The 24,715-nt window shown below is 40.5% G+C and overlaps 1 protein-coding gene across 6 annotated transcripts in view; it reads left to right on the top strand.

Moving 5' to 3' along the window:
• Positions 1 to 24,715, top strand: part of LOC126285410 (protein spaetzle 5) — a 310,585-nt gene that overhangs the window by 264,544 nt on the left and 21,326 nt on the right. For all 6 annotated transcript variants that reach the window (XM_049984767.1, XM_049984769.1, XM_049984766.1 and 3 more), the window contains exon 3: positions 20,008 to 20,094. In XM_049984767.1, coding sequence (XP_049840724.1) covers positions 20,008 to 20,094 — 87 coding nt within the window. The remainder of the gene's footprint in view (positions 1 to 20,007; positions 20,095 to 24,715) is intronic.

Below are 24,715 nucleotides of genomic sequence, written 5' to 3'. Positions count from 1 at the left end.
CTGCCAAATATGTTGCAAAACATCGATCGTCATGGAAAATTTCTCGCTCTTGAAATCAACCAACTCAACTCCGACCACCACCAGTTTAGAAGGATTAAGGAGAGACCGGTCCATCGTCTTCAGACCGAAGAAGCAGCGCCTTCCCCTTGTAGTTGGAAACTGACCAAGACGACTACGAATGCGGACAGGGCTACAACACACGGGTGGCCAGGAATAATACTGTATGTTACAAAGTAACGATCATTTGGCCATAATGCATTCAAGAGTATTCAAGAAATAATTTTTACCAACAGAAGATACATTACTTACCAATTTAAGAGAATACACCGGCTCAACCACGCTTGAGATGAAATTTTCTCTTAAATTATTAAGCTACACCAACGACCTCGCTTCCATGCAGCTATGGACAAAACTAAAATTGAAACTTAGTTTATTTCTCTACATATCACCTCCGTTAAGCATTTGCCACATCGGGCCGTGAACTTTATAATTTCTGTATCATAGTCAGTGCCGCCGGTATAGTAAGCCAGTATTCACTACATTCTTGACTTCGTCCTCACTTCCAAAATGTTTCCCGCCAACTAACAATTCGAACCTTACGAGAAGGTAGAAATCACTAGTAGTATGCTTCGGACTGTCGCATGAACAGTTTCCCTCCCAAACTCAACCGGCAGACCTCTGGTCCTAACAGCAGTGCGAGGACGGACATTGCCGCGAAGAAAACTAATACCCCGAGAGGGCATTCCACGCCTGCGATTTTGGATTGCACGCCGTAATTTTCGCAGGCCGTCACAATGTCGATCTGCATTGATACCAGTGCCATTCAGCAGGAAATCCACCATGGGAATACCCTCACGATCTCACAAAGAAAAGGTCGCTTTGCGTTTTTGTTTTGGCAGAATTTCTTTGAGTCCTCGCCGTTTTTCGACGATGACGTATGACTCCACTCAAATGATTAGAGCTTAGTGTCTGAGATAAAGTAAGATACTCACGTTTCATTACCAATAACAATTTCATCAAGAAATTCATTTCCATCTGCCTGATAACGCGTCAGAAATGTCAGTGCTGCAGTCATTCGCTGTGCTCTGTGTTGGCTACTCAATTGCCGCACATCAGCGAGCTTCTTGACACTTACATCTATACTTGATGTTAACAAATTTCTCTTCTTCAGAAACGCTTTCCTTGCCATGGCCAGTCTACATTTTATATTCTCTCTACTTCGACCATCATCAGTTATTTTGCTCCCCAAATAGCAAAACTCCTCTACTACTTTAAGTGTCTCATTTCCTAATCTAATTCCCGCAGCATAACCCGACTTAATTCGACTACATTCCACTATCCTCGTTTTGCTTTTGTTGACGTTCATCTTATACCCTCCTTTCAAGACACTGCCATTCCGTTCAACTGTTCTTCCAAGTCCTTTGCTGTCTCCGACAGAATTGCAATGTCATTGGCGAACCTCAAAGTTTTTATTCCTTCTCCATGGATATTAATACCTACTCCGAATTTTTCTTTTGTTTCCTTCACTGTATGCTCAATATACAGATTGAATAGTATCGGGGAGAAGCTACAACCCTGTCTCACTCCCTTCCCAGCCACTGATTCCCTTTCATGTCCCCAAACTCTTATAACTGCCATCTGCTTTCAGTACAAATTGTAAATAACCTTTCGCTCCCTGTATTTTACAATTTCAGAATTTGAAAGAGAGTAAACCGAAGAAAGGCGAAAATAATGAGAAGTAGCAGAAATGAGATTAACAATAAACTTAACATCGAAACTGAGTACCACGAAGTAAACGAAGTGAAGGTATTTTGCTACCATGGAAGCCAAATAACCCAAGGTGGACGAAACAAGGAGGTCACAAAAAGTAAATTAGCACAGGCAAAGAGGGCATTCATCACAAAAACGAGTCTAATAGCGTCAAAAATCTGAATTAATTTGAGAAAGTAATTTCTGAGAATGTACAGTTCGAACACAGCATTGTATGGAAGCAATTCATGAACAGTGAGGAGAACCCGAAAAGAAGAGAATCGAAGCGTTTGAGAAGTGGTGCTGTAGAAGGATGTTGAATATTAGGTGGTCTAAAAAAATATGAGACTGTCTACAGAAACGGCAAAGACAGGAATATGTGGAAAACATTAACAAGAAGCAGGGATAATATGAGAGGAAATGTGTTAATACACCAAGAAATAGCTTTTATGGAAGTTGAGCGACTTTAGAGGATAAAAACTGCAGGGGAGGCAGAATCTGGAATTCATCGAACAAATATTTGAGAACGTTTGGTACACTACTGTGAGATGAAGGGACTGGAACAGGAAAGAAATTCGTGGCTGGTCCCGTTAAACTAGTGAGAAAACTGGTGACACAAAGTCAATCTGCACAGCAAGAATGCACTACTGATCGTTTCTTCCTGACGTACCCTCGAAATTAAACCTAACCTTCCGACACTACCACTCGAGACAAATCAGTATCATCGGATAGACGTCTGATGACTGAAGTTTGAAATAAAAGCTGTGAAACACTGATGCGCCGCGCGTCCTGAACTGGGTGTCACGCAGTGCTGACTCGATTCGAGTGTTGCGCATTGTGTCAGTCAGCGATTGGATTTACGGTCTCCCGGTGCGGCAGGTTCTCGGAACGCCGGCCGGCACGGCACGCGACTGCCGCCCCCTCAGTGAAAGGCAGCCTGTCCGTTTCCCAGAAGCCGTGACGGCTGCTGCTGCCGCCGCGTTCACGAGCTGGGCCCAGCCTATGCCTAGTCATCAGACCAACCACCAGCTCTGTGGTCCAGTTGCACCAGTTTTCGCCAGACATACTGAAACACTGTAGCATGGTCTACCACTTCTTTTCAGTGCATAACGGGCAGCCCAATAAAAACCAGAAACACTGAAAAAGGAAGAACAATGTTTATTATTTCAAAAGTAATCGCCATGACTGTTAAGACACTAATCCCATTGTGAGACAAGGCGCTCAATGCCTTTTTGGAAAAATGTTTGTTGTTAGCTGTTGTTGTTGTGGTCTTCAGTCCAGAGATTGGTTTGAAGCAGCTACTCTATCCTGTGCAAGCCTCTTCATCTCCGAATAACTACTGCAACATACTTCCTTCTGAATCAGCTTAGTGTATTCATCTCTTGGTCTCCCTCTACGATTTTTACCCTCCACACTTCCCTCCAGTACTAAATTTGTGATCCCTTGATACCTCAAAACGCGTCCTACCAATCAATCTCTTCTTCTAGTCAAGTTGAGCCACAAATTCCTCTTCTCCCCAATTCTATTCAGTACTTCTTAATTAGTTACGTGATCTACCCATCCAGTCTTCAGCATTCTTCTCTAGCACCACATTTCGAAAGCTTCTATGCTCTTCTTTTCTAAACAGTTAATCGTAAATGTTTCACTTCCGTACATGGCTACAATACATACAGATCATTTCAGAAAAGAGTTCCCGACACTTAACAAATTTCTCTTCTTCAGAAACGCTTTCTTTTCCACAGCCACACTACATTTTTATATCCTAATTCGACCATCATCAGTTATTTTGCTCCTCAAATAGCAAACCTCATCTACTACTTTAAGTGTCTCATTTCCTAATCCAATTCCCTCAGAATCACCTGATTTAATTCGACTACATTCCAATATCCTCGTTTTGCTTTTGTTGATGCTCATCTTATATCCCCCTTTCAAGACACTGTCCATTGCGTTAAGCTGCTCTTACAGGCTCTCTGCTGCCTCTCACAGAATTACAATATCGTCGGCAAACCTCAAAGTTTTTATTTCTTCTCCATGGATTTTAATTCTTACTCCAAATTTTGCTTTTGTTTCCTTTACCGCTTACTCAATATACAGATTCAGTAACATAGGGGATAGGCTACAATCCAGTCTCATCCCTTCTCAACCACTACTTCCCTTTCGTGCCACTCGACTCTTATGACCGCGGTGGTCTCGCGGTTCTAGGCGCGCAGTCCGGAACCGTGTGACTGCTACCGTCGCAGGTTCGAATCCTGCCTCGGGCATGGACGTGTGTGATGTCCTTAGGTCAGTTAGGTTTAAGTAGTTCTAAGTTCTAGGGGACTAATGACCACAGCAGTTGAGTCCCATAGTGCTCAGAGCCATTTTTGAACCGCCATTGACTTTCTGTACAAATTGTAAATAGCCTTCCACTTCCTGTATTTTACCCCTGCCACCTTCAGAATTTGAAAGAGAGTAATCCAGTCTACATTGACAAAAGCTTCCTCTATGTCTACAAATGCTAGAAACGTAGATTTGCCTTTCCTTAATCTATCTTCTAAGATAATTCGTAGTGTCAGTATTACCTCGCGTTTTCCATCATTTCCACGGAATCTAAACTGATTTTCATCGAAGTCGATTTCTAGCAGTTTTTCCATTCGTCTGTAAAGAACTCGTGACAGTATTTTGCAGTCATCACTTATTAACTTACAGTTCGGTAATTTTCACACCTGTCAACACCTGCTTTCTTTGGGATTGGAATTATTATATTCTTCTTGAAGTATTGGGGTATTTCGCCTGCTTCATACGTCTTTCTCACCAGATGGAATAGTTTTGTCATGGCTGGCTCTCCCAAGGCTATCAGTAGTTCTAATGAAATGTTTACTACTCCCGGGGCGTTATTTCGACTTAGGTCTTTCAGTGCTCTGTCAAACTCTTTTCGCAGTATATCATCTCCCACTCCATCTTCATCTACGACCTCTTCCATTTCCGTAATATTGCCCTCAAGTACATCGCCCTTGTGTAGACCCTCTATATATTCCTTCCATCTTTCTGTTTTCTCCGCTTTCCTTAGGACTGGTTTTCCATCTGAGCTCTTGATATTCATGGTCCTCTTTTCTCCAAAGGTCTCTTTAATTTTCCTGTAGGCAGTATCTATCTAAGCCATAGTGATATATGTCTCTACCTCCTAACATTTGTCTTCTATCCATCCTTGCTTAGCCATTTTGCACTTTCTGTCAATCTAATTTTTGAGACGTTTGTATTCCTTTTCGCCTGTCTCATTTACTACATTTTTATATTTTCTCTTTTCGTCGGTTAAATTTAATATCTCTCCTGTTACACAAGGATTGCTGCTAGCTCTCGTTTTTTTTGTGTTTTTTTTTTTTTTACCTACTATCTACATGATCCACTGCTGCCTTCACTATTTTATCTCTCAAAGCTACACGTTCTTCTTCCACTGTATTTCTTACTCCTGTTCTTGTCAATTGTTCCTTACTACTCTCTCTGAAACACTCTTCAACCTCCGGTTCTTTCGGTTTATCCAGGTCCCATCTCCTTAAATTCCTGCCTTTTTGCAGTTTCTTAAGTTTTAATCTACAGTTTATAACCAATAAATTGTGGCCAAATTCCACATCTGCCCCTGAAAATGTCCGACAATTTAAAATCTGGTTGCTAGATCTTTGTCTTACCATTATGCTGTTATCTATGGTGTGGCTCATGTTACCTGTGGAACCATTATTGTCCGGAGCAACTCTGGAGCCACGAATGTCTTTCTTCACGGCCTCAAAAAATATGGAAATCGCATGGGTAAAGATAGGGACTGTATTAGGATGTGTAAGGGCTTCCCAGCGAAACTTGTGGGCCGGTCCATATGTTCCCAAGGTTGTTTCGACTACGCTGCAGAAGTTTCACTTGGAAGCCCTTACACATCCACCATACAGTCCCAATTTCTTCCAATGCGATTTCCATATTTTGGGTGCCCTGGACGAAGACATTCGTGGTCGTCGATTTGCTTAGCAGGAAGAGGTTTAGCTCTTGATACAATCGTGGCTCCACTGGAAACCGCAGATATTTTTCCATGAAGGCGGGATAAATATATTAACAGTTATGGCGATTACTTTTGAAATAATAAAGTTTACTGATCTTTTTCCATCTCCCTCCTTTTCAGTTGAGTGTCTCTTATATTATCTCAGCCCTATCACTACCATTGGAATGTACGCGTCCCACGAAAGGTTATCGGAGAACCACTGGGACTGTGCTGCACGTCACTCCTCTGTAACAATGTCCGACTGGTAGAGCTAAGCGTGCTAAGAATTTGTAGAATTCTTATAATTACAGATTACCCCTGTAGGCTGCGCTTCCTTTAGATTTCATTGTTGGGGCTCTACCGCTAGAGTTACTTCACTCTTGTATATTGGCAACCTAACGAACTGATTTGCAAAGTCGGCTGCTCTCGTGTCTTCCCGCACAAATCATATCAATGAAAATTTGGAAATTTGTGGTAAGGTCTTATGGGACCAGACTGAGGTCATCGGCCCCTAAGCTTACACACTACTTAATCTAACTTAAACTAACTTACGCTAATGACAACAGACACACCGATGCCCGAGGGAGGACTCGAACCTCCGACGAGGGGAGCCGCGCGAACCGCGGCAAGGCTACCCCGCGCGGCTCATATCAGTGAACTGTACGTGTGTGATGACGTTCGCGGCGTTACAAACAGTGTCCAATTGAACTCCTGTAATGTGGGTTAAAAATATGGTGAAATGCTCTATCCATTTATTTGTGTCTGTTTTCCATATCTTGTAGTTCGTGCGTAATCATGTTCTGAAACCCCGGAGGTAGATACCCTCCCCGCGTTTGAAAACAAAATAACGGAAAATATTTTTCTCATGTTGTTAAGTTTGACTATGATATTAACTGAAGTAACCACATATTAATGTCTTCCACACCGAGAAAAATTGTAGTGAAAGGTTTAAATCTGTCATATATAATCGTAGGCATTGATTCGCTAACGCGAATTTTTGTATTCAGCTAGATTCATTGTCCTTTATGAGTTTGCGAGTGGGTGAGGAGACCATCCCTGGAATCCCTTTTTCTACTACGAAGAGAACCCATTCCGTCCACGCCAAGTACGAGTTGCTACAGATTGTCTGTCATGAAATGTTCTCGCTCTTTCCTTCTGTTCCGCTTTCTCCGATATTAGTCTTCTCAACTGTTGTTCGAAGTATTGTGAGACATCGTAAGCGGTCCGTTGTCACTTCAGACGACCGGGGTCAGCAGCTTCCCAGTTGGCATTGTCGATTTTTGCACTCTTTAAACTAAGATTTCAGAAAGTCTCCGTAACGTTTCAACTGTCCTTCTTGTTTTCGATGTCCGTGTTTGAGCTGCGAATATATTATTTGTTTTGCCATTACACTTTCAAGATTCTCCTGAGGAAGTGCTGATTATATTGCTCTGTGAACTTCACATGCCTTCTTGGGTGAATCTGGCCTAACATTCATAAGTGTGATTTGATACACTGAGGTGACAAAAGTCACGAGATACCTCCTAGTATGATGCAGGACTCTGTGTACGACCTGACCTCTCGATTATGGCCCAAAACTGATCGATGAAATTCATATCGTCATATCGGGCGATACTGGTGGACCAATCATTCGCTCGGTGACATGGTGCATTGTCATCCATAAAAATTCCATCGCTGTTTCAGAATATGAGGTCCACGAACAGCTGCATGTGGTTTCCAAGTAGCCGAACATAGCCATTTCTAGTCAATAATCTGATCAGCTGGACCAGAGGATTCAGTCAATTCCACGTAAACACAGTCCCACTATTATGGAGCCACCACTAGCTTGCACAGTCTTGGGTCCATAGCTTCGTGCGGTCTGTGCCACACTCGAACCCTATCATCAGTTTTTACCAACTGAAACCGGGACTCATCTGACCAGGCCATTGTTTTCTATTCGTCTAGGGTCCAATAGATATGGTCACGAGCCCAGGTTAGGCGCTGCAAGGTATGTCATGCTGTTAGCAAAGGCACTCGCATCTGCCTTCTGCTGACATAGTCCACTAAGGTCAAATTTCACCGCACTGTCCTAAAGTATACGTTCGCCGTACGTCCCACATTGATTTCTGTCGTTATTTCAAGCAGTGTTGCTTGTCTGTTAGCACTGACAACTTACGAAACCGCCGCTGCTCTCAATCGTTAAGTGAAGGCCGTGGGCCATTGCGTTTTCCGTGGTAATGCCTCAAATTTGGTATTCTCGGCACACTCTTGACGTTATGGGTCTCGGAACATTGAGTTCTGTAACGATTTACCAAATGGAATGTCCCATGCGTCTAGCTCCAATTATCATTCTGCATTCGAAACCTGTTAATTTCCGTCGAGCGGCCGTAATTACGTCGGAAACCTTTTCACATGAATCACCTGAGTACAAATGACAGCTCCGCCAATGCACTGCTTTTTCATACCTTGTGCACACGATACTACTGCCATCTGTATATGTAGATAACGCTATCCCCTGACTTCTGTCACCTCGGTGTATGGTGATGGCCTGATCACGAGTTTGGTTAATCGTTGTTGTTACTGTTTTTATTGCTATCGTCGTCGTTGCTGCTGCTACTGTAGTTTCAGTTGCTAGTGCATAACAGCACAGTCATATTTTCTGGTTGGTTGACTGGAAAGATTTCTTCGACAATATATTATTTGTTCCTCTTTTTACAGATGACTCTGGATACTAAAGAAATTGAGAATTGGTATTCCGATGGTGACTCACAGACTGCCCCTTGGGAATAGCAACAAAGGGGTTATATCGTGTATTGCAAGACACGATCATATGGAGTATCTTCGCAAATGCTGATTGGCTCGAGGAATATCTGATTAACACAATCCAGTACGTTGTACTGCATAGCGGGTGTTCCACAGATACGGTAGTGACAACGGGTGTGAGCCAAGAAAGAGTAATAGAGAGTTCTAATGTTTTTAATATACATAGACGATTTATCAGATATGATTAGAAACACCGTAAAATTGTTCTCTGACTATACTGTTGTACGTAGAATAGGACCGTCATTGGACAATCGTTGTCCTATTCGACAATACGGGTTAGACATAATTTTCACTTAACGTGACGATAGGCAGCTCTCTTTTAATACGGGTAAATCTAAGACAAATTATATAATAAAGAGAAAGAAGCTGATGATATCCCATAACGTGGTTAGTAGTAAACATCGTGAGCATATCACATAAGAAGCGATATGGACAGGGACAATCACGTATAATCATTTTTAAGGAAAGTGGGTAGAAGGCATTTGTTGGAAGCGTTCTGGAAGAGTACACTGCTACTGTAAATGGGGCTAATGCTAAAAATCACTTTAGGTACGGCAAATAGGAGACTTAGGTATTTCGAAACGTTTCTGGGAAGGTGCAGTGGATCTATAAACGATATCGAGTACTCGGGTACAAGACGCTATTGCGACCAATTATACAATATCGCTTCCGTATCTGGTGTCCTGATACAGTTGACATAACAACAGACATCGAACGAATTCAGAGATGCACTGCAAGAATAGTTACATGTCGATATGATCCACACGAAAAATGCTATAATATGTGGGCGTAAAACGTCCAAACTTACAAGGTTAATCAAGAGGGCAGATACTTTAAGAAGTGACAGTATTGTTTATTCTGAACAGAAACTACTTCTGGGCAAACTCCATATTCCTAATGGTTTAGCCGGCCGCGGTGACCGAGAGGTTCTAGGCGCTTCAGTCCGGAACCGCGCTGCTGCTACGGTCGCAGGTTCGAATCCTGCCTCGGGCATGGATGTGTGTGATGTCCTTAGGTTAGTTAGGTTTAAGTAGTATTAAGTTCTAGGGGACTGACGACCTCAGATGTTAAGTCCCATAGTGCTCAGAGCCATTTGAACCATCTGATACAACTTACTCCTACCAGCAAGACTGGAACGCCACAATTAATTCACTTCCGAGAAGGGAAGCTATACGTAGCTCGGCAGTGGGAAATATGCACAGTGTATGTGTGTTGCAGGCCCAATTAGAGCACACGTTATTTCATAATCTAATTACTGTCGCGAGAACTATAGTAAATTACTTCAGAAAGCTACAATGAAATTTTTCGGGGAATCCTATTATATCATTCACTATATTTTTGCAATGGTGGTTGTAAATGAACAAATTCCACCCAAATACGTGTTTGGCTTAGTGGCTCACTGATAAAATGCCAGACTGTGAACATAAAGGTGTCGAGTTCTAGACCTTGTCAGTTGTAGGATTTTTGTGTCACTCATCACTTCTTTCACCTACAGCCATGACTCTTGGTTCGGGCTCCGTCTCTAAATTGTACGGGCCCCCTGCAGTGTAAGTCAGGGCGGAGGAAGGCAACGCCACGTCAACTCTAACAGGACCATATCTAGTAAAGCACTGTGGTTTCAAACCAGTCTTCAGATTGATGACACCGCTACCTTTCTTTTACCCAATTAAATACACAGTCTACGTTCTCTTAACTCCTGTTCATGAACTTCACAAGAAAACTGAGTCTTCAACACAAAAACTTTTTTAGGAAGCATTAGTAACGGGTGCCTCTTGGAGGTTGCGCAGATAATCGAGCGAGGTGACGCATTGGTAACATACTGGACTAGTGTTCGCTGTTAGAATCCCCATCCAGCCATACAGATTTAGTTTATCTATAATTTTCTTAAGTCGCTTAGGAAGAATGTGGAGAAGTTTCCTTTACAAGGACACAACCGAATTCCTTCCCCAATACAAACTACTGTTCAACTTCTGATGAATTTATGGGCAACACACACAAGGGTATTTCATGCAAAAAGTTGGTCAAAATTAGTATTTGATTTTTTTCTGTACTGTAAGACCTTAGAGAACATATCTGAAGGCTAATACTGTGTTTACACATTTTATAACGTGAAATAAAACAAAATTATGGTTTTTTTATTAGATTACTTATTTCTTAGCTACAACACTATGTATTATTCAGATGTTGCCCCCCAGTCTTGTTCATATAAGCAGTCTGTTCCTATTGGGGACTCCTCTTCACCACAATTTTGAGCTCGAAGGAGCTGCCTAATTATCTTGCGTCTAAAACCAGCAAAATATAATGATTCTTTTAAGGAAGATTTACTGGTTTTATTTGACTTCGGATTCGTATCTGTTATTAATGAATCAGATGTTAGTAGTAGCCTATTTATTATTTCCAGATTGCATTCTTCACGTGAGAATTTCCTGGCAAACGTTTGTCTGTTCAAACGAGAGTACCTGTTGTAAGGTTCAAACGGAAGTACTTGTTGTAAGGCTCGGCTGCTTCTTCTGATAAACTGCCTACGCGTAGGAGGGCATGTTCAGCGACATTTGGGCCAGGCACCAGAATCTTGAATGCAGTGGGAGACAAAGGACACCATGGATATAAATCAGCATACAGTCTTGCTGTTTTAACAGTAAAAGAAGAAAATTTGTCTATCTCTGTCTTATGTCCACGGGGAAATAGATTCTAGAACAACCCTGAAACGATAGATGAGGTTCAGATCTACATCTGTTATTTCTGCTGAGATTTCAGGGTCCTCAAAAAATCTTCTACTCGCATTTCCTTAATTTCTATTCCCACAGCATTGCTTAGGGACCTCTTCATTTAATGCCAATCGATTTTTAAACGTTACTTGTCTGATTTTGTTTCTCTGTTGCACAAGTTTCTTTTCCTCTTTTGAAAAGATTTGCCACTTCTTGATGTTTAGTTTATAGTAAAATGCAAGAAAATTCGAAAAATCTAATTCAAGCATGGAGTATAGGCAGGCCGAACTCAATAACTGTATTGGCTGCTTTGGTTTTTGGAAAGTCATTGAAGCCTTGCAAATGTATCATCTCGTTGTCGATGCTGACTCTGATGTTGTGTTGAATACCTCTGCATCTACCACAGTATTCAGCAATGCGTGTTTCGTGGCTAAATCACCCCTGTTCGTGCAATTTTCGGTTCTTGTAATGTTCCAATTTGCCTACTGATATAAACAATTACTTTATCAGTAACATCAGCTGCTTAATGAATAAATTTAATTCTTACTGGTCTGCAATAGCGAAGAGATAATGGTGTAGAATTATTTCAAACAATAATGTCTCTATCCGTGCTACTAATAAGTTGGAGAGGCGCTAAAGGTGACTGAACTACGTTCACATCATACTAGTGATTGTTTTCAAATTTTTGTTTAAACTGAATTTGCTATGAATCATCATAATCCCATTTATAGATAAGTTCCAATGCATTTATGTCATCATTGGGAACGTCATTTGAAGCCTCTGCCAGATATAATATTAATCACTCACGTGTATGATTAAGCAAGGCTTGAAGTTGAATCTCCGCACATGTGGCAGTTACCTGATAAGATTCAGTCACAGGGCAGCACTGCTATTTAGCCTCTCGAAAGATTCTGCAACAGAGACAGACCTTCTTATCAGCTGTTCGGATTATTTAGTATTCTTCCCTTATCAGCGGGGCCTCCAAACAGATTGACAAGGCTTGGATAAATGAAAGCCGTTTTTCTGCTTTTAAGTCTCCACAACCCTGATATAATACTTGTCTTAATTTAGCTCTTCGTGTGAGAGATGAAGTAATATCTTTAAACACTTTGGAACCTTAAAATTTCCAGATTCTCAGAGCTACCACTTGACTAGGACTCGTTAATTCTGCGATTCCAAAATTGTTTTCAATAGCTGTGTTTTACTCCCTTTACTACGCTCGCTTAACTCTACGACTTCGATGGCCTACCAACTCGAATTTTGCAACATGGAATTTTATGGTACTTTGCAGCCAATTATGGTTGTTTTTTAAGAAGGTACTTTCGACTTTGTGTGAAGCAAGCCATTGTTTCTTTAATTGTAACTTTACATAAGACAAGTTGTATTTAAAACCTTTCTTTTCTTCATCAGGGAAGGTAGGATCTGATAAAATATAATTTCCCATAAAGTTCAATCTTTTTACAAACTTTTCTCGAAACATCTCTTGATAAGGACAGACAGGACTTTTCTTGTAATTTTGACTTTAGAAGAATCTCGGATAAAAACAAATTGCCTCAGAATTCCTTTCGGAGATTGCATTTTTTATAACTGGCAATTCATTAACGTAAAAAGATAGTACAAAATCAATCTGTTGTATTCAGCGGCTCTTTTTTTAAAATTTCTGGTAGAGGAATGATTTTACTATCTCACTGTATTAAGAAATGTGCAGGAAACACCCTAAACTATAACAAAAAGAACAATTACTAATAAAAAGTAGTAAATAATACGAATGAAAATAATTCTAAATAACGTTACATGCCAGAATCTTCGGAATCCATGTTGCATTTCACTTCAATTCAAGTGAAAATAAACTTTAACACACTCACCACCACAGAGCTATTTCATGATAGTAGAGAAGCTTCAAATGCACTGTAAGTGCGACGTAAATACAAACTAGCTCTGCCGCGTATCACTACGCAATAAGCAAACAACACACTGCCTAGGCAGTACCCTATCTGTCACACTATCGCAAGAAGTTATGCATCCGGCAATTACTCCCATTTGGAAAGTGGAATTTTGGCCAGCTTTTTGGGCAAAGTACCACTATGTGCTAAGGGTCGTTAAAGCCAAATCTTACGTCCTTACTGTCCCGTTTGTCATTCCATTTACAAATAATATGTGTAAAGAATGGATATCTGTGTGCTTCCGTATGTGCCGCAATCTCTTAAATTTCACTACAGACATTGTGCGGCTCTCAGTACTGACAGAACGTTTTTAAAGAAAAGTTTTCCACTTTTTCTTCGCCATTCGTGAAATGAAAGCACGCTATTCCATAGGACATCTGTAGCACTACGGAACCTGCTATATGAACCAGGCGCAATCTGTGCACGTCTTCCTGAAATATTTTCGGTTTATTCATGCAATCCGACGTCATATCCATTCGCGACCGCCAAGTAGTATCTCAAGGATTGTGGCATGAGAGAGTGGTGTAGCTTTCTAGATGCCCTCAGAGATTAGAAATTACACGCATTAAAAAAATTAACAGAGAACCCTTCATTAAGTTTTTGAAGTCTGAACTTTCATATCAGTCACCTTCATGCTACGATTCTCAGGAGACATTCTTTGATTCCAGTAGATACTAGCCTTCTATAAAACATTCATTTTACAAGCGTTTATTTAGAAACGCATTTGACAGTTTTATGGCCTAGCCCTTGAAACAAACATTTTGTAGACTATCGGGACCAAGTGTATATTCCTGCGGCCAAACTTTGATTCAGTAGGCTTATTTCGCCTGAAACTGTAATGCTATTGTTTTCTAGTTAACTTCTCCTTGCTTCTTTTGCTTTCCGTTTTATACGAGGCACTGAGTGTAAATGAACAGCCCAGCTGCAACGGAACGCCGTGCGATGAGGCAACCCGCGCAGCAGTTGCGCTGCTACATTTATCTACGCTGTAGGCGCTACTTCCATCTGGTAACGGTGTACCTCGGACAAAACACACTGATTAGCTAAAACATTATGATCTCTTGCTTAATAGCGTGCTGATGTACCTTTGGAACGGAATACAGTGGTGATCCTGCGTGGCATGAATTCGACAAGTCTGTCGTAATTTCCTTGAGATGTGAGGGACCAGGTGTCTACATACAGATTATGCTTATATCGTAAATTACAGGCCGGTGCTTTGTGGATGCGGAGATGGTGCCCTATAGCGTCCCAGATATTTTCCACCATGTTCAGAGAAGGCAGATTTGGCGTCCAAGACACCACGCTCCTCAGATTTTTTAGCGTAATTTATGAGGTGGACAGTTATTCGTCTGGAAAACATCAAGCATGTAACGATGCAGATGATCCGCAGCAAACTTTCACGTTGTCCACAGCTGTCACGGTGGCTTCTCTTACTAAAACAGATCTCGTAGATGTCCGGGTGAATTATCCCCCAATAGCACAATACTAACTCATCGAAGTGTGTCCATGGTGCAGTACATATTTCGAGCAGCTGTTCTTCTGAATAATGGCATATGCGGACAATCATCGATTTGATGCAACAATAAACGCAATTCATCCGACCAGGCGACCCCACTAACCAAGGTACAGTCGTAATCGACAATGACTTTGAGTCGACGTGGGAACATGGAGAGGGTGATAAGATACCCAGCTCCATGTTCAGTAATGTTGGCTGAATAGAGTGTTCAGCAACTCGTGTGGCTGAACCGGCATTGTACCGCGTCGTCAGATCTGCCACAGATTACCGCCTACACTGCTGCACAGGGTGGCCAAGACACTGACCACCTCGTTCTGCGACAACTTGTGTACCTGCAGCATCTTATCGTCTGCTCATAGTTTCACATTCTTATATCACTTTCCACGGTTGCTCACGACAGCAATACACGAACAGCCGACCGCCTTCGCCGTTTCCGAGATGCTCGTTCTCGAGCGCCAGCCCTTAACAAACTGCCCTTCGTCAACGTCGTTTATGCCAGTGGATTACCCCATTTGCGGTGTGCACCGTCGCTAGAATGATTCCCCATTCATACCCCCTCCACTTATATATTTTCCTCGCCGAGTAAAATACCCGCAGCTTCACTAGATGGTGATCAGTCTCTCTGTGTGGGCAATAGGCATAATGTTTTGGCTCAACAGTGCATGTCGGCTCTCTCGATCGCCGCCTAAAATGTGAACTAGTATCAATCATAAACATCGTTTTGAAAGTTGTTGAATATACATTTACACAAGGAGCAGATAATATGACTGAAGCGGTGAAGCGCTCGGACTGGCACCGAGCATCATATGAGTTCACACTTTTTTCAGGGCTCTACTTTAAGTCAACGATCGTATTTAGATGTGCAGTTCACCAACGATAAGCTCCATCCACAAAATACGTTTATACTCTGTAGCATCGTGTTCCAAACTCCGGTCCCAGCCTCCTGATATAAGTTTTCCATGGGCCGCATAAAGTTATTTATGAAAATACGAAGGTAGCAACATTCAAAAAGGTCACGATAAAATTTTCACCGTTTTGTCCTTCGGTGCCTTGATCTCTGGCTTCCACTGAACGTTGTATTGTAATCAAATGTAAAGTAAAATACAACCACAATTACAATCAGACAAGGGCGCCAGCGATGTACCGTTAACCGTTGACAAATAAATCGCATAGCCCGCATCTCGTGGTCGTGCGGTAGCGTTCTCGCTTCCCACGCCCGGGTTCCCGGGTTCGATTCCCGGCGGGGTCAGGGATTTTCTCTGCCTCGTGATGGCTGGGTGTTGTGTGATGTCCTTAGGTTAGTTAGGTTTAAGTAGTTCGAAGATCTAGGGGACTAATGACCTTAGATGTTAAGTCCCATAGTGCTCAGAGCCATTTGCTCACAGTGCTCTACCTACTTTTAGCTGGTCTTCAGTCAGTTTTGTGGTTAGAGTCGTGTTGTAGTCTATTTTAGTTTTCGCCGTGTTTGTGTGCCTTATTGCACAGCACTGTCAACAATGGGTACGTGTCATGGTATTTTACCTTCTTCCAAAGACAGATTCAGTTACGTGTTTATTGTTATTGCGCTGGTTATACCTATAATTGGTGTACTACACTTACATTTTCTCTCTTCGACCACTATTGGAAGCCTACTACTCGACAAGTGAAATGGCGGATAAGTTATTCTGCTATGATTTAGTAAATGGACGTAGCCTGAGAGCCTCTGCCTCTACGCTGAAAAGTATCCACAGCGCAGAATGCCCTCTTATAAGCCGTTCTGCAGAATTTTGCAATGTCTGAGAGACACAGGTATCCCTGCACCTGTAAGACTAACAGTGGATAAGGAAAAATAGGGATGCAGAGAACGCTAAATACAAGCGCGTAAGAACTATGCCTGGCTTGTGTTAAGTAACAGCATTTCACATTAAAGTAAGAAAGAAAATTTCTTATACAAAGCTACTAATAATGCAATAAATTTAAGGGAATACATTACGTATAAAATCTCTAATACATTGACTGACACTGTAATGCTGTACGTATAATTCAGCGTGCAGAAGACATAGTTCTATTTATAAAGGACTATTGTTACAAATACGAGGGGTAAAAAGAGCAAATATGAGGTATAATAAAGTCACTAAAAAGGACTTCCTCTTAACATCATGGAAGCTTAAGCGATAAGGAAAAATTGGAATGCATTGAGCGCTTTGTACATGCGCGTAAGCACTGCGTCTTGTCGGTGTTAAATAACATAATTTTACGTTGACCATCTCTTATATAAGGCCAATAATTAAAGTAATATTTTGAGGTATACATTAAAACTAAAATTATCTGTAAACCATTTATGTGACAGAGTGATACTGCACGTAAACTTAGCGTGCAGAAGAATTCTATTACAACATCTGTAATAAAAAAGGTGAAGGAGAGAATGAAATGGACAAAGTTACATTACAACCTAAAAATGAGAATCTTCTACTTAACTGTACGGAGGCTTTCACAGAAAAAAAATGTAAACTATATTACAGAATATAATTTTTTGGACTACCAACTGCAACAATTTGTACTGAAAAGGCCACCAAAAATGGAACCCAGTGATATGAAATGTAACTAGATCAACAGTAGAGGGGAAGTATTTTGAGGAAAACGGCACATCCGCCGATGTTAGCGGTGACCTGTGAACACGTGTTATGTAACCGTGAACAGCGGTTTAAAGCCATAAAGGAAATGCTTACTCGCGAGTTGCAACAGATCGTTCAAAATGTTACCGTCTCTCTTAGCAAGATGTTTATAAATTTCAAGTTCTTCTAATAAATTCAGTTTCCAGCCTTTTATTTCCATACGTAAAATTACGGTTTCTTATAATTCCCTCGGATAACGGTGAAATATGTAAATGTTCAACAAAAGAAAAATTATGAACATTTCTCCCTTTTTTACTCAACAGGTGCTCCTTAATCTGGCTTTAATAGCTCTACGAGTCTCCCCTATACAACAGCTAGGGCAGTCTTTACAGACGTTTTAATAGACGCCTGAATTTGTGAAAGGATCTTGTCCTGTTTTTAATGTATGTACTAAATTTTTCTTCAAACTATTGTTAGTAGAGAAGCTAACTTTACAACCATATTTTCCAGTCGGAAGACGGCCAGTCCTGTAGGACATATTAGTATAAGTGGAATCGAAATGAACTTGTCATTTCCTCTTCATTCCACTTCAGTTTATCATCTAGTGTCGAAAATTTTTTATTTGCACTTTTGTTACTAAGTATCTGGTCGACTATGTCTTGTTTATAACCATTTGTGTCATCAGTAGTATTAATCAAATTAATTTCTTTCTGAAAATCTTACGGGGAAAGTGGCTTTGCTAAAGCACGATTTGTTGCTGAACGAAAAAGCGCAACTTTATTACCCTGTGGGTAGAAAGAATCTGATGGAATAATATTATCAGAGTAGGTTGTCTTACGATGAATATCAAAAGTGACACTGTCATTCTGTATGCGCAGTTTCAGATCAAGGAAATTGAGACCACCTTTCTCATTTTGAATTTCTTTTGCACATTTAATTTTCTGGAGGAAGCCGTTAAAGGTATTAAATAATAAATCTAATTCTTGGTCAGTTCCATCAAACGTGAAAATTAACGCGCATAATATCGTACTTACAGCTAGTATGCCACCTGAGGGACTAGCCATCGCAAGGTCAAAGGATTGAACATACAATCTACTGTTAAAAGTAAAATAATTGTTTTACTTTACCTTTAATAACTTCATCAGTTCTGTAATTTGCATCTGATTAATTTTCTATGGAGCAATAAGTGTCACGTCAATAGGAACGCTCGTGTACAGACTTGTAATATCAAAGGATACCAACCTAGTACGAGGAGTGCATTGGAGCGTTTTCATTTTACTAATCAGATCTTGCCTATTTTAAAGGAAAATCGTTGTCAAATGTAAAAAATTCCTTGAGTTTACCTTGTAAGTGCCTAGCTACGTCTGGTGAACACTTCCTATGCTATTTACGAAGCTTAAACTGGCTTCTTAAAACGAGAAGCTTTGGATTCATATTCATTACCCATTTTCCGAACATGTTTTTAGTATTATTAAACACTTCCGAATTTCTCTTTGCAGGTTAAAGATGAGATTTGCACTAATTTCGGTGATGCCATTTTCCTCAAAAATTATAACGTTTTATCTACATACTCATTTTTATAGGCGACGACAATTGTATTGCACTTATCGGCTTTAGTTATAAAAGCTTCATTATTTTTCAGTTTACGATTGATATTATGAATCACTTTCTTTTCTCTGGTGCAAATGCTACTCTTCACTGCCATTTCTTTTTTTATGATGTTATATTCATGAGCTAGCCTAACTTGTGGGCCTTATCTACTTTAACACTGTTTAGGCCAATTTGAAGGTCAAGCACAAAGTCATCTATTATTGGAGAGTCTCTTAGCCTAGGAGCTACATTGTACTTTAAACCTTTTTGTAAAATTAGGCCTTCTTCCTACGAAAAATTAATTCCAGTTTTATTTAAAGCTTTTTTTTAAAAAAAACTGATGCTCCGTTTTGTTATTCACTGTAACTTTTTAAAATGAGATGGTGTAACAAAAAGATCATTGAGTTCAGCACATAACAAAAATTTAAATACATTGCTACAATGATGAACCAAGGAGAAAGCTTAAACTCTCCAACAAAATACTTATGTTCGCTTAATGTACCCGGTATGCGATTGCAAAAAGGTTTCTAAACATCATAGAGCCGGAAGTATCAACCAGAAAAGGAAAAGGAAAGTCATCATTCGTTCCATTCGTTTCAACTAACTAACGATTTAGTTTAAAAAGGCTCCAGTTTTTAGTACGTATATCAATAGCAAAATGACAAATATTCCAATACTGCAGAATGAATTTAATAACATCGTGTTTCTCTTACAGACAACAATACATAGCGTGTTCGCTTGTTGAATACTCACAAAACGTTTTCATCTTTGCACCCTAAGCAAAACATCTAATGTAGTTTATCATAATACACTTTGAATACGAGATCTGCTATACAAATGAGGTGATTAACTGCACATCTTTTTCGAATTCAGAAAATAAATGCAAAAGAAGATCAAGCGAAGCGGGTGATTTTCAGATAATTACGTACATAACCAGAGACATCGCTTGTCTGCAGATGGCTAATAAACATACCATGACTAGAGAATAAAATTATATATAAATGGGGATGGGCAATATAGTTACGTAAATCACACAAAATTATTATAAATTTTCACTAACAGTCTTCTAATTTAAGTCGTGTATTATATTCCTTTGTTGCAGGCAGCTGATCCGTTACCTGATAGAACAATGGGCTTACGACTATAATACGTTACTCCTTGATGAATCACGTGATGACTTCAATTACAGGTATCGTAATTATGAATATCTCCTCTCTACCCTTGCTTACAACTCATATCTCATTTTGTAATATATGTGTGCTATGTAGATGTTTGTACAGGTGCGTTAGCACCTTTGTGAATGTAATTTCTCTTTTCAAATCTTATGCGTAACGCAAGTAAAATTGCCTGTACTATAACGTGTACAACAGTATTAGTCTCACTCATTTCAAATTAATCTGTTTTTCTCTTTATGCATAACAAAGGTGAATTCTTTGATAAACTGTCTGTATATATATGTGTGTGTGTACAGCTCTACATCAAACGTAGCTAAATTCTTTGATAAAACATTACTGCTTTAAATGTGTCTTGTTTGACGTTACTAATTATTTACCATGACATAACGTATCACTAAACACCCTCTCCTGTATTACTTACATACAACTTACGTGCTAACATTACTGACTGCATGGAGTACTGTATATGACGACGCGGAAGACATAGCCATCACATGGGGAATTGCGCATCTATTTTAAACTAAGATCTCTGCTAGACAGTCTCGAGAATATAGAATGATTGCCCCAAATAAATAGTGAACAAAAAATATGGAAGCTCATGTGGTAGATGAATTGCGGTAGATATGTGAAATTGTACGAAGTTGTACTTGCTCTATTACGGGCGCACTAAGATATAAATTATTAAAATTTTGAGGGGCCTGTATGCGGCATAACTGTCAACGGTCAGGCAACTGCTGTGAAAATTTCAGAACAGCAATTAAAGTGATAAGTTCAAGAGAAAGAATGTGAAATGCAATCGCGGTTTGAGGAACGAAAAAATTACTTCATTCATCACACTAGCCTCATTATTTTAAATGAAAATAGAAGAAAGGCAATTGGAAAGTGGCCGCATAAAACGAGTAGGTTACAGCATAATATATAGAAAATTATTACTACTAAAGTGCCAGTTAGGTCGCTCGCAACAGAGCAAACACAACTTAGTGAAACTTCGCATATGTACCCCAATTCCTCCACCCACCACTTGAGCTTCTGTTTTTTTTCCTAATTGTTTATTGAGGGCAGACTTTGTCCAGTATGAGTAAAACAACAATTAAAAAAGACTGTGAGAAAACACTGATGAGAAAAAACTTAATGTTATCAAACAGGCCCACATCGTATGACACCCATTGTAAATCAACTATGACTGCCAGCGAGTATTGTAAAGCCGCTAGATCTCCACGCAGTCTGAATATTCAGAGATAGCGAATTTAAAATGTACACTGAAGGTCCGACGTAGCCTGTGAGTAGGTGTAGGACAACATCATAGCGACTCATCTAAATGGAGGTCACAGTAATGCCTGCTGTCGGGTGCCGGTCAAGGTTCGTAGTTATCTAATGTAGCTGAAGTTGCCATTGCTGCACATTCACAACGGAAAAGCAAAAGGCCAAAATTGACCGTCAAGAAATAACTGTCCTTATGGAGAAGCTTTTCACAAACCACAGCGTTAAAATAACCGCACTGACATCAGACAAAAAATTTTAAAAACGTATCCAAAGGATTGATGTTTGTTATTGACTCCAGAGCAAGAAGCAAATGAGTTTCTTTGAACTTGGGACTTCAATCGTGATATGGAGTGCTCAGTTCTTCTTGTCAGAACGAGGCCGTAAAATTCTAATATAGCCCTCACATAAAAAATTAAATTTTGGAAAAGTTACGAGGAAATGCGAGAATTTCAGATGATTAGCCTACATCTCTTCTTTCTGTTGTTGGCGGTTGGATGTACTAATGATGAACACGGAGAATGCAGTGCAGCTGCTATTGGAGCAATATGAACTGCGACGCTTTCTGTGAGGAAAAATGAAGTGAGGGTAGCAAATGAAATTGCACGCATGGCAAACTAGGCCAAATGTGATCTGACAGGCATAGTTTCATCATAAACCCCGCTTGTTGAACCAGCGTTATAAAATGATGATACTTGAACTAGTCCACACGATTTGTTTACATTTCACGTACAAACCTGTTAATCATACAGGAACAGTTTCACAAGAACGTCAATAGAGTACGTTGTTTTAGAGCCCCCTTCGTTTCACCGGGTAGTGTTTTCTTGGTGACTTTACTGAAGAACGTAGCTGACAGAAACCTTTTATGAGAGGATCTTCGTGACACACACACACCCTCAGATATTCAATCTAATAACCACTGGGGACAATTTAGAAGATGTAGTTGTACAGAAAGCACGTGCCAGAATAAAGCTCATTCGAAGATTCCAAACAAGTGCAAATCATCTGCAAAGGAGAAAGCTTGCAGATCATCTTTTCTCCGGTTCAGTATTATCAAATTCGATTTAGAGATAATCCTCAAGAAAGATATACTCTTAAAATTGACAGACCTATAAAGATTACTTTCTCGCACATACATCTCGTTCAATAACCATAATGATACAAGCACACTATGTCGGAATCATACGAAGGGATAGCGACGATTGTTTGTCACTTTCAACATCCAGGAATGTAATAGTAATAAAATTTGTATATAATATTGGCTCCGCCACTCATGGTTAAGTGTCGTCTGAAGAACAGATTTATATACATCACCAAAGACGATCGTAAGGAAATGCACAAAGACTTGGACAAATTTTTCAGTTTTTGCTATGAATGGGAGCGTGCTTTAAGTGTGGATATTTGCAACGTAATGCCCATAACAAAGAGAGAGACCCGAATATTAGCTGTGAACATCTGGAGAACCTCACATCGCTTGAATATTTAGGAGTAATATTAAGAAGTGATATGAAACAGGGACAATACGTAACGTCCGTAGCAGATAAGGTGAATGGGAGAGGTATATTTGTCGAAAGAGTTCCGAGTAACTGCACATCATCAGTGGCGGAAATCAGAGTCACGACGTTAATGTGACCATTTGGAGTCTATCGGGTCGGCATTACAGCAGACTTAGAAGAATTCAGAGACGCGCTGTTAAAATCTTAACATGTCAGTAAAGTCCATACTAAACTGTAAGAGACGTCCTCGAGAATTTAATTGGGAATCTCGAAGAAAGCCAACGTTGCTCTCGCGTAACCTAGTTAGGAAAATTTTTGGCGATCTTTACGCTGCGACTATCGTTTGCGTCGCGTAGACATCACGAAAATGACATAAGAAAGACCAGGGCGCTTACAGAGGTAAATAGAGCAAATAAAAAGCTAGTCACTTTCAGGAGATTTCAGGCTAATACCCTGTAGTACCACCTCTAGCTTTTGATAATGGGTTCAAATCGCTGAAAAGAGAGTTCACAAGTTGGTTCACGTGTGTCATACTCAACTCAAGCCACTCACTGATGATTATAGTATTTAGAGATGGGAAAATGCGGGGATTTTGATTGCTACGTTTCACCCGCTGTTCCAAATAGCCCTAGACGGGTCCTTGGATATTAAGATCGAGTAATTTATCAGAGGGATTGGGGCAATGGCATAAAATGGCTGAGTGTTCGTAAATCAGGAATGTGCTAGGCACCCCTGTGAGCACAACAGTTGTCATAGTAGTGGAAAACGGGAATCTCCACAACATACTCATCATCGAGCTTTAGAAGAAAGGGCAACAATTGGTCACGGAGAATTTTGAAGCACATGTCTTGGTCCATGTTCACCGTCATCTTAATGCGTAGGGGCAAGTCATGGTACGAGTAATACCGTCACAAGAGCACAGAATAACCTGCAATCTGAACTACGCATTCCGTACACTGCTGGTTAATAGCATCAATACGCCGTCTGTGCAGTCAACGCCTCGCATCATTTAAAGAGGGGCAAAATGGTGTGTCGTTGGACCACACTACACGCACCCAGCCAGCTACTGTCCAGTTTCTGTGTTATTTTGTCCACTGGAGAAGTGAATCTTCATGCGCCGCTTAAGCAATGACCTTTTGCGAGGTACCCGACTCCAGATGCCCATTGTCTGCAGTTCCCTTCGCAGTGTTCACTCGGAAATTGGTTGAGATGGGCCTGCATTCACTGCAGCAACACTCCCTATCGGGTTTGGAATCGACTGTGATTGACAAGGCGTGACGCACTTCTCCGGTGCCAATATTTGGCTACTATCTTTTTTCGACAATTGTTTTTAAGCCGTGATACATGGCTACGAGTGGTACACCATTCCTTGTTGAAACTTCGCACAATCCGCTAGGTACATCACAAATCGGGCAGCCACTTTTACGGTGTGATCAGGACATGTTCAAGCACGATAACTCATTTCCACCATACTGTTACACCTCCACGTCGGCCCATCTTACTGTGCTGATTCCATACAATCGACTACTCCTTCATTTCCATGACTTACCGTCAGTAGTCACGACTGCCTCGTACTATACTCTGTTCATCGTAAATTTAACACTCAAGTAAACACTGCGCTATGTATTCCTCCACTTTTGTTGTTACCTCCCTTTCCGCGAAACTTAAATGACGCCCTGACCAGTACAGACGCTTATTATTATTATCATTATTATTGCGGTAGTTTTGTGCCTGAGCCCCGCATACCGCAAATCGCCTTACCAGCGCATTTAACCTGCAGCTGCATAAAGGCGTCCTCTTCGCCGCTGGGATCTGTGGCACGAGAGGGGCTACGATAGCATTTAAAAAGTATCATGATAGCCGAACAACAAATCTCCAA

The sequence above is a fragment of the Schistocerca gregaria genome, chromosome 8 (assembly GCF_023897955.1).
Source record: "Schistocerca gregaria isolate iqSchGreg1 chromosome 8, iqSchGreg1.2, whole genome shotgun sequence".
Taxonomy (NCBI): domain Eukaryota; kingdom Metazoa; phylum Arthropoda; class Insecta; order Orthoptera; family Acrididae; genus Schistocerca; species Schistocerca gregaria.
This window is presented reverse-complemented; position numbering and strand designations above follow the sequence as displayed.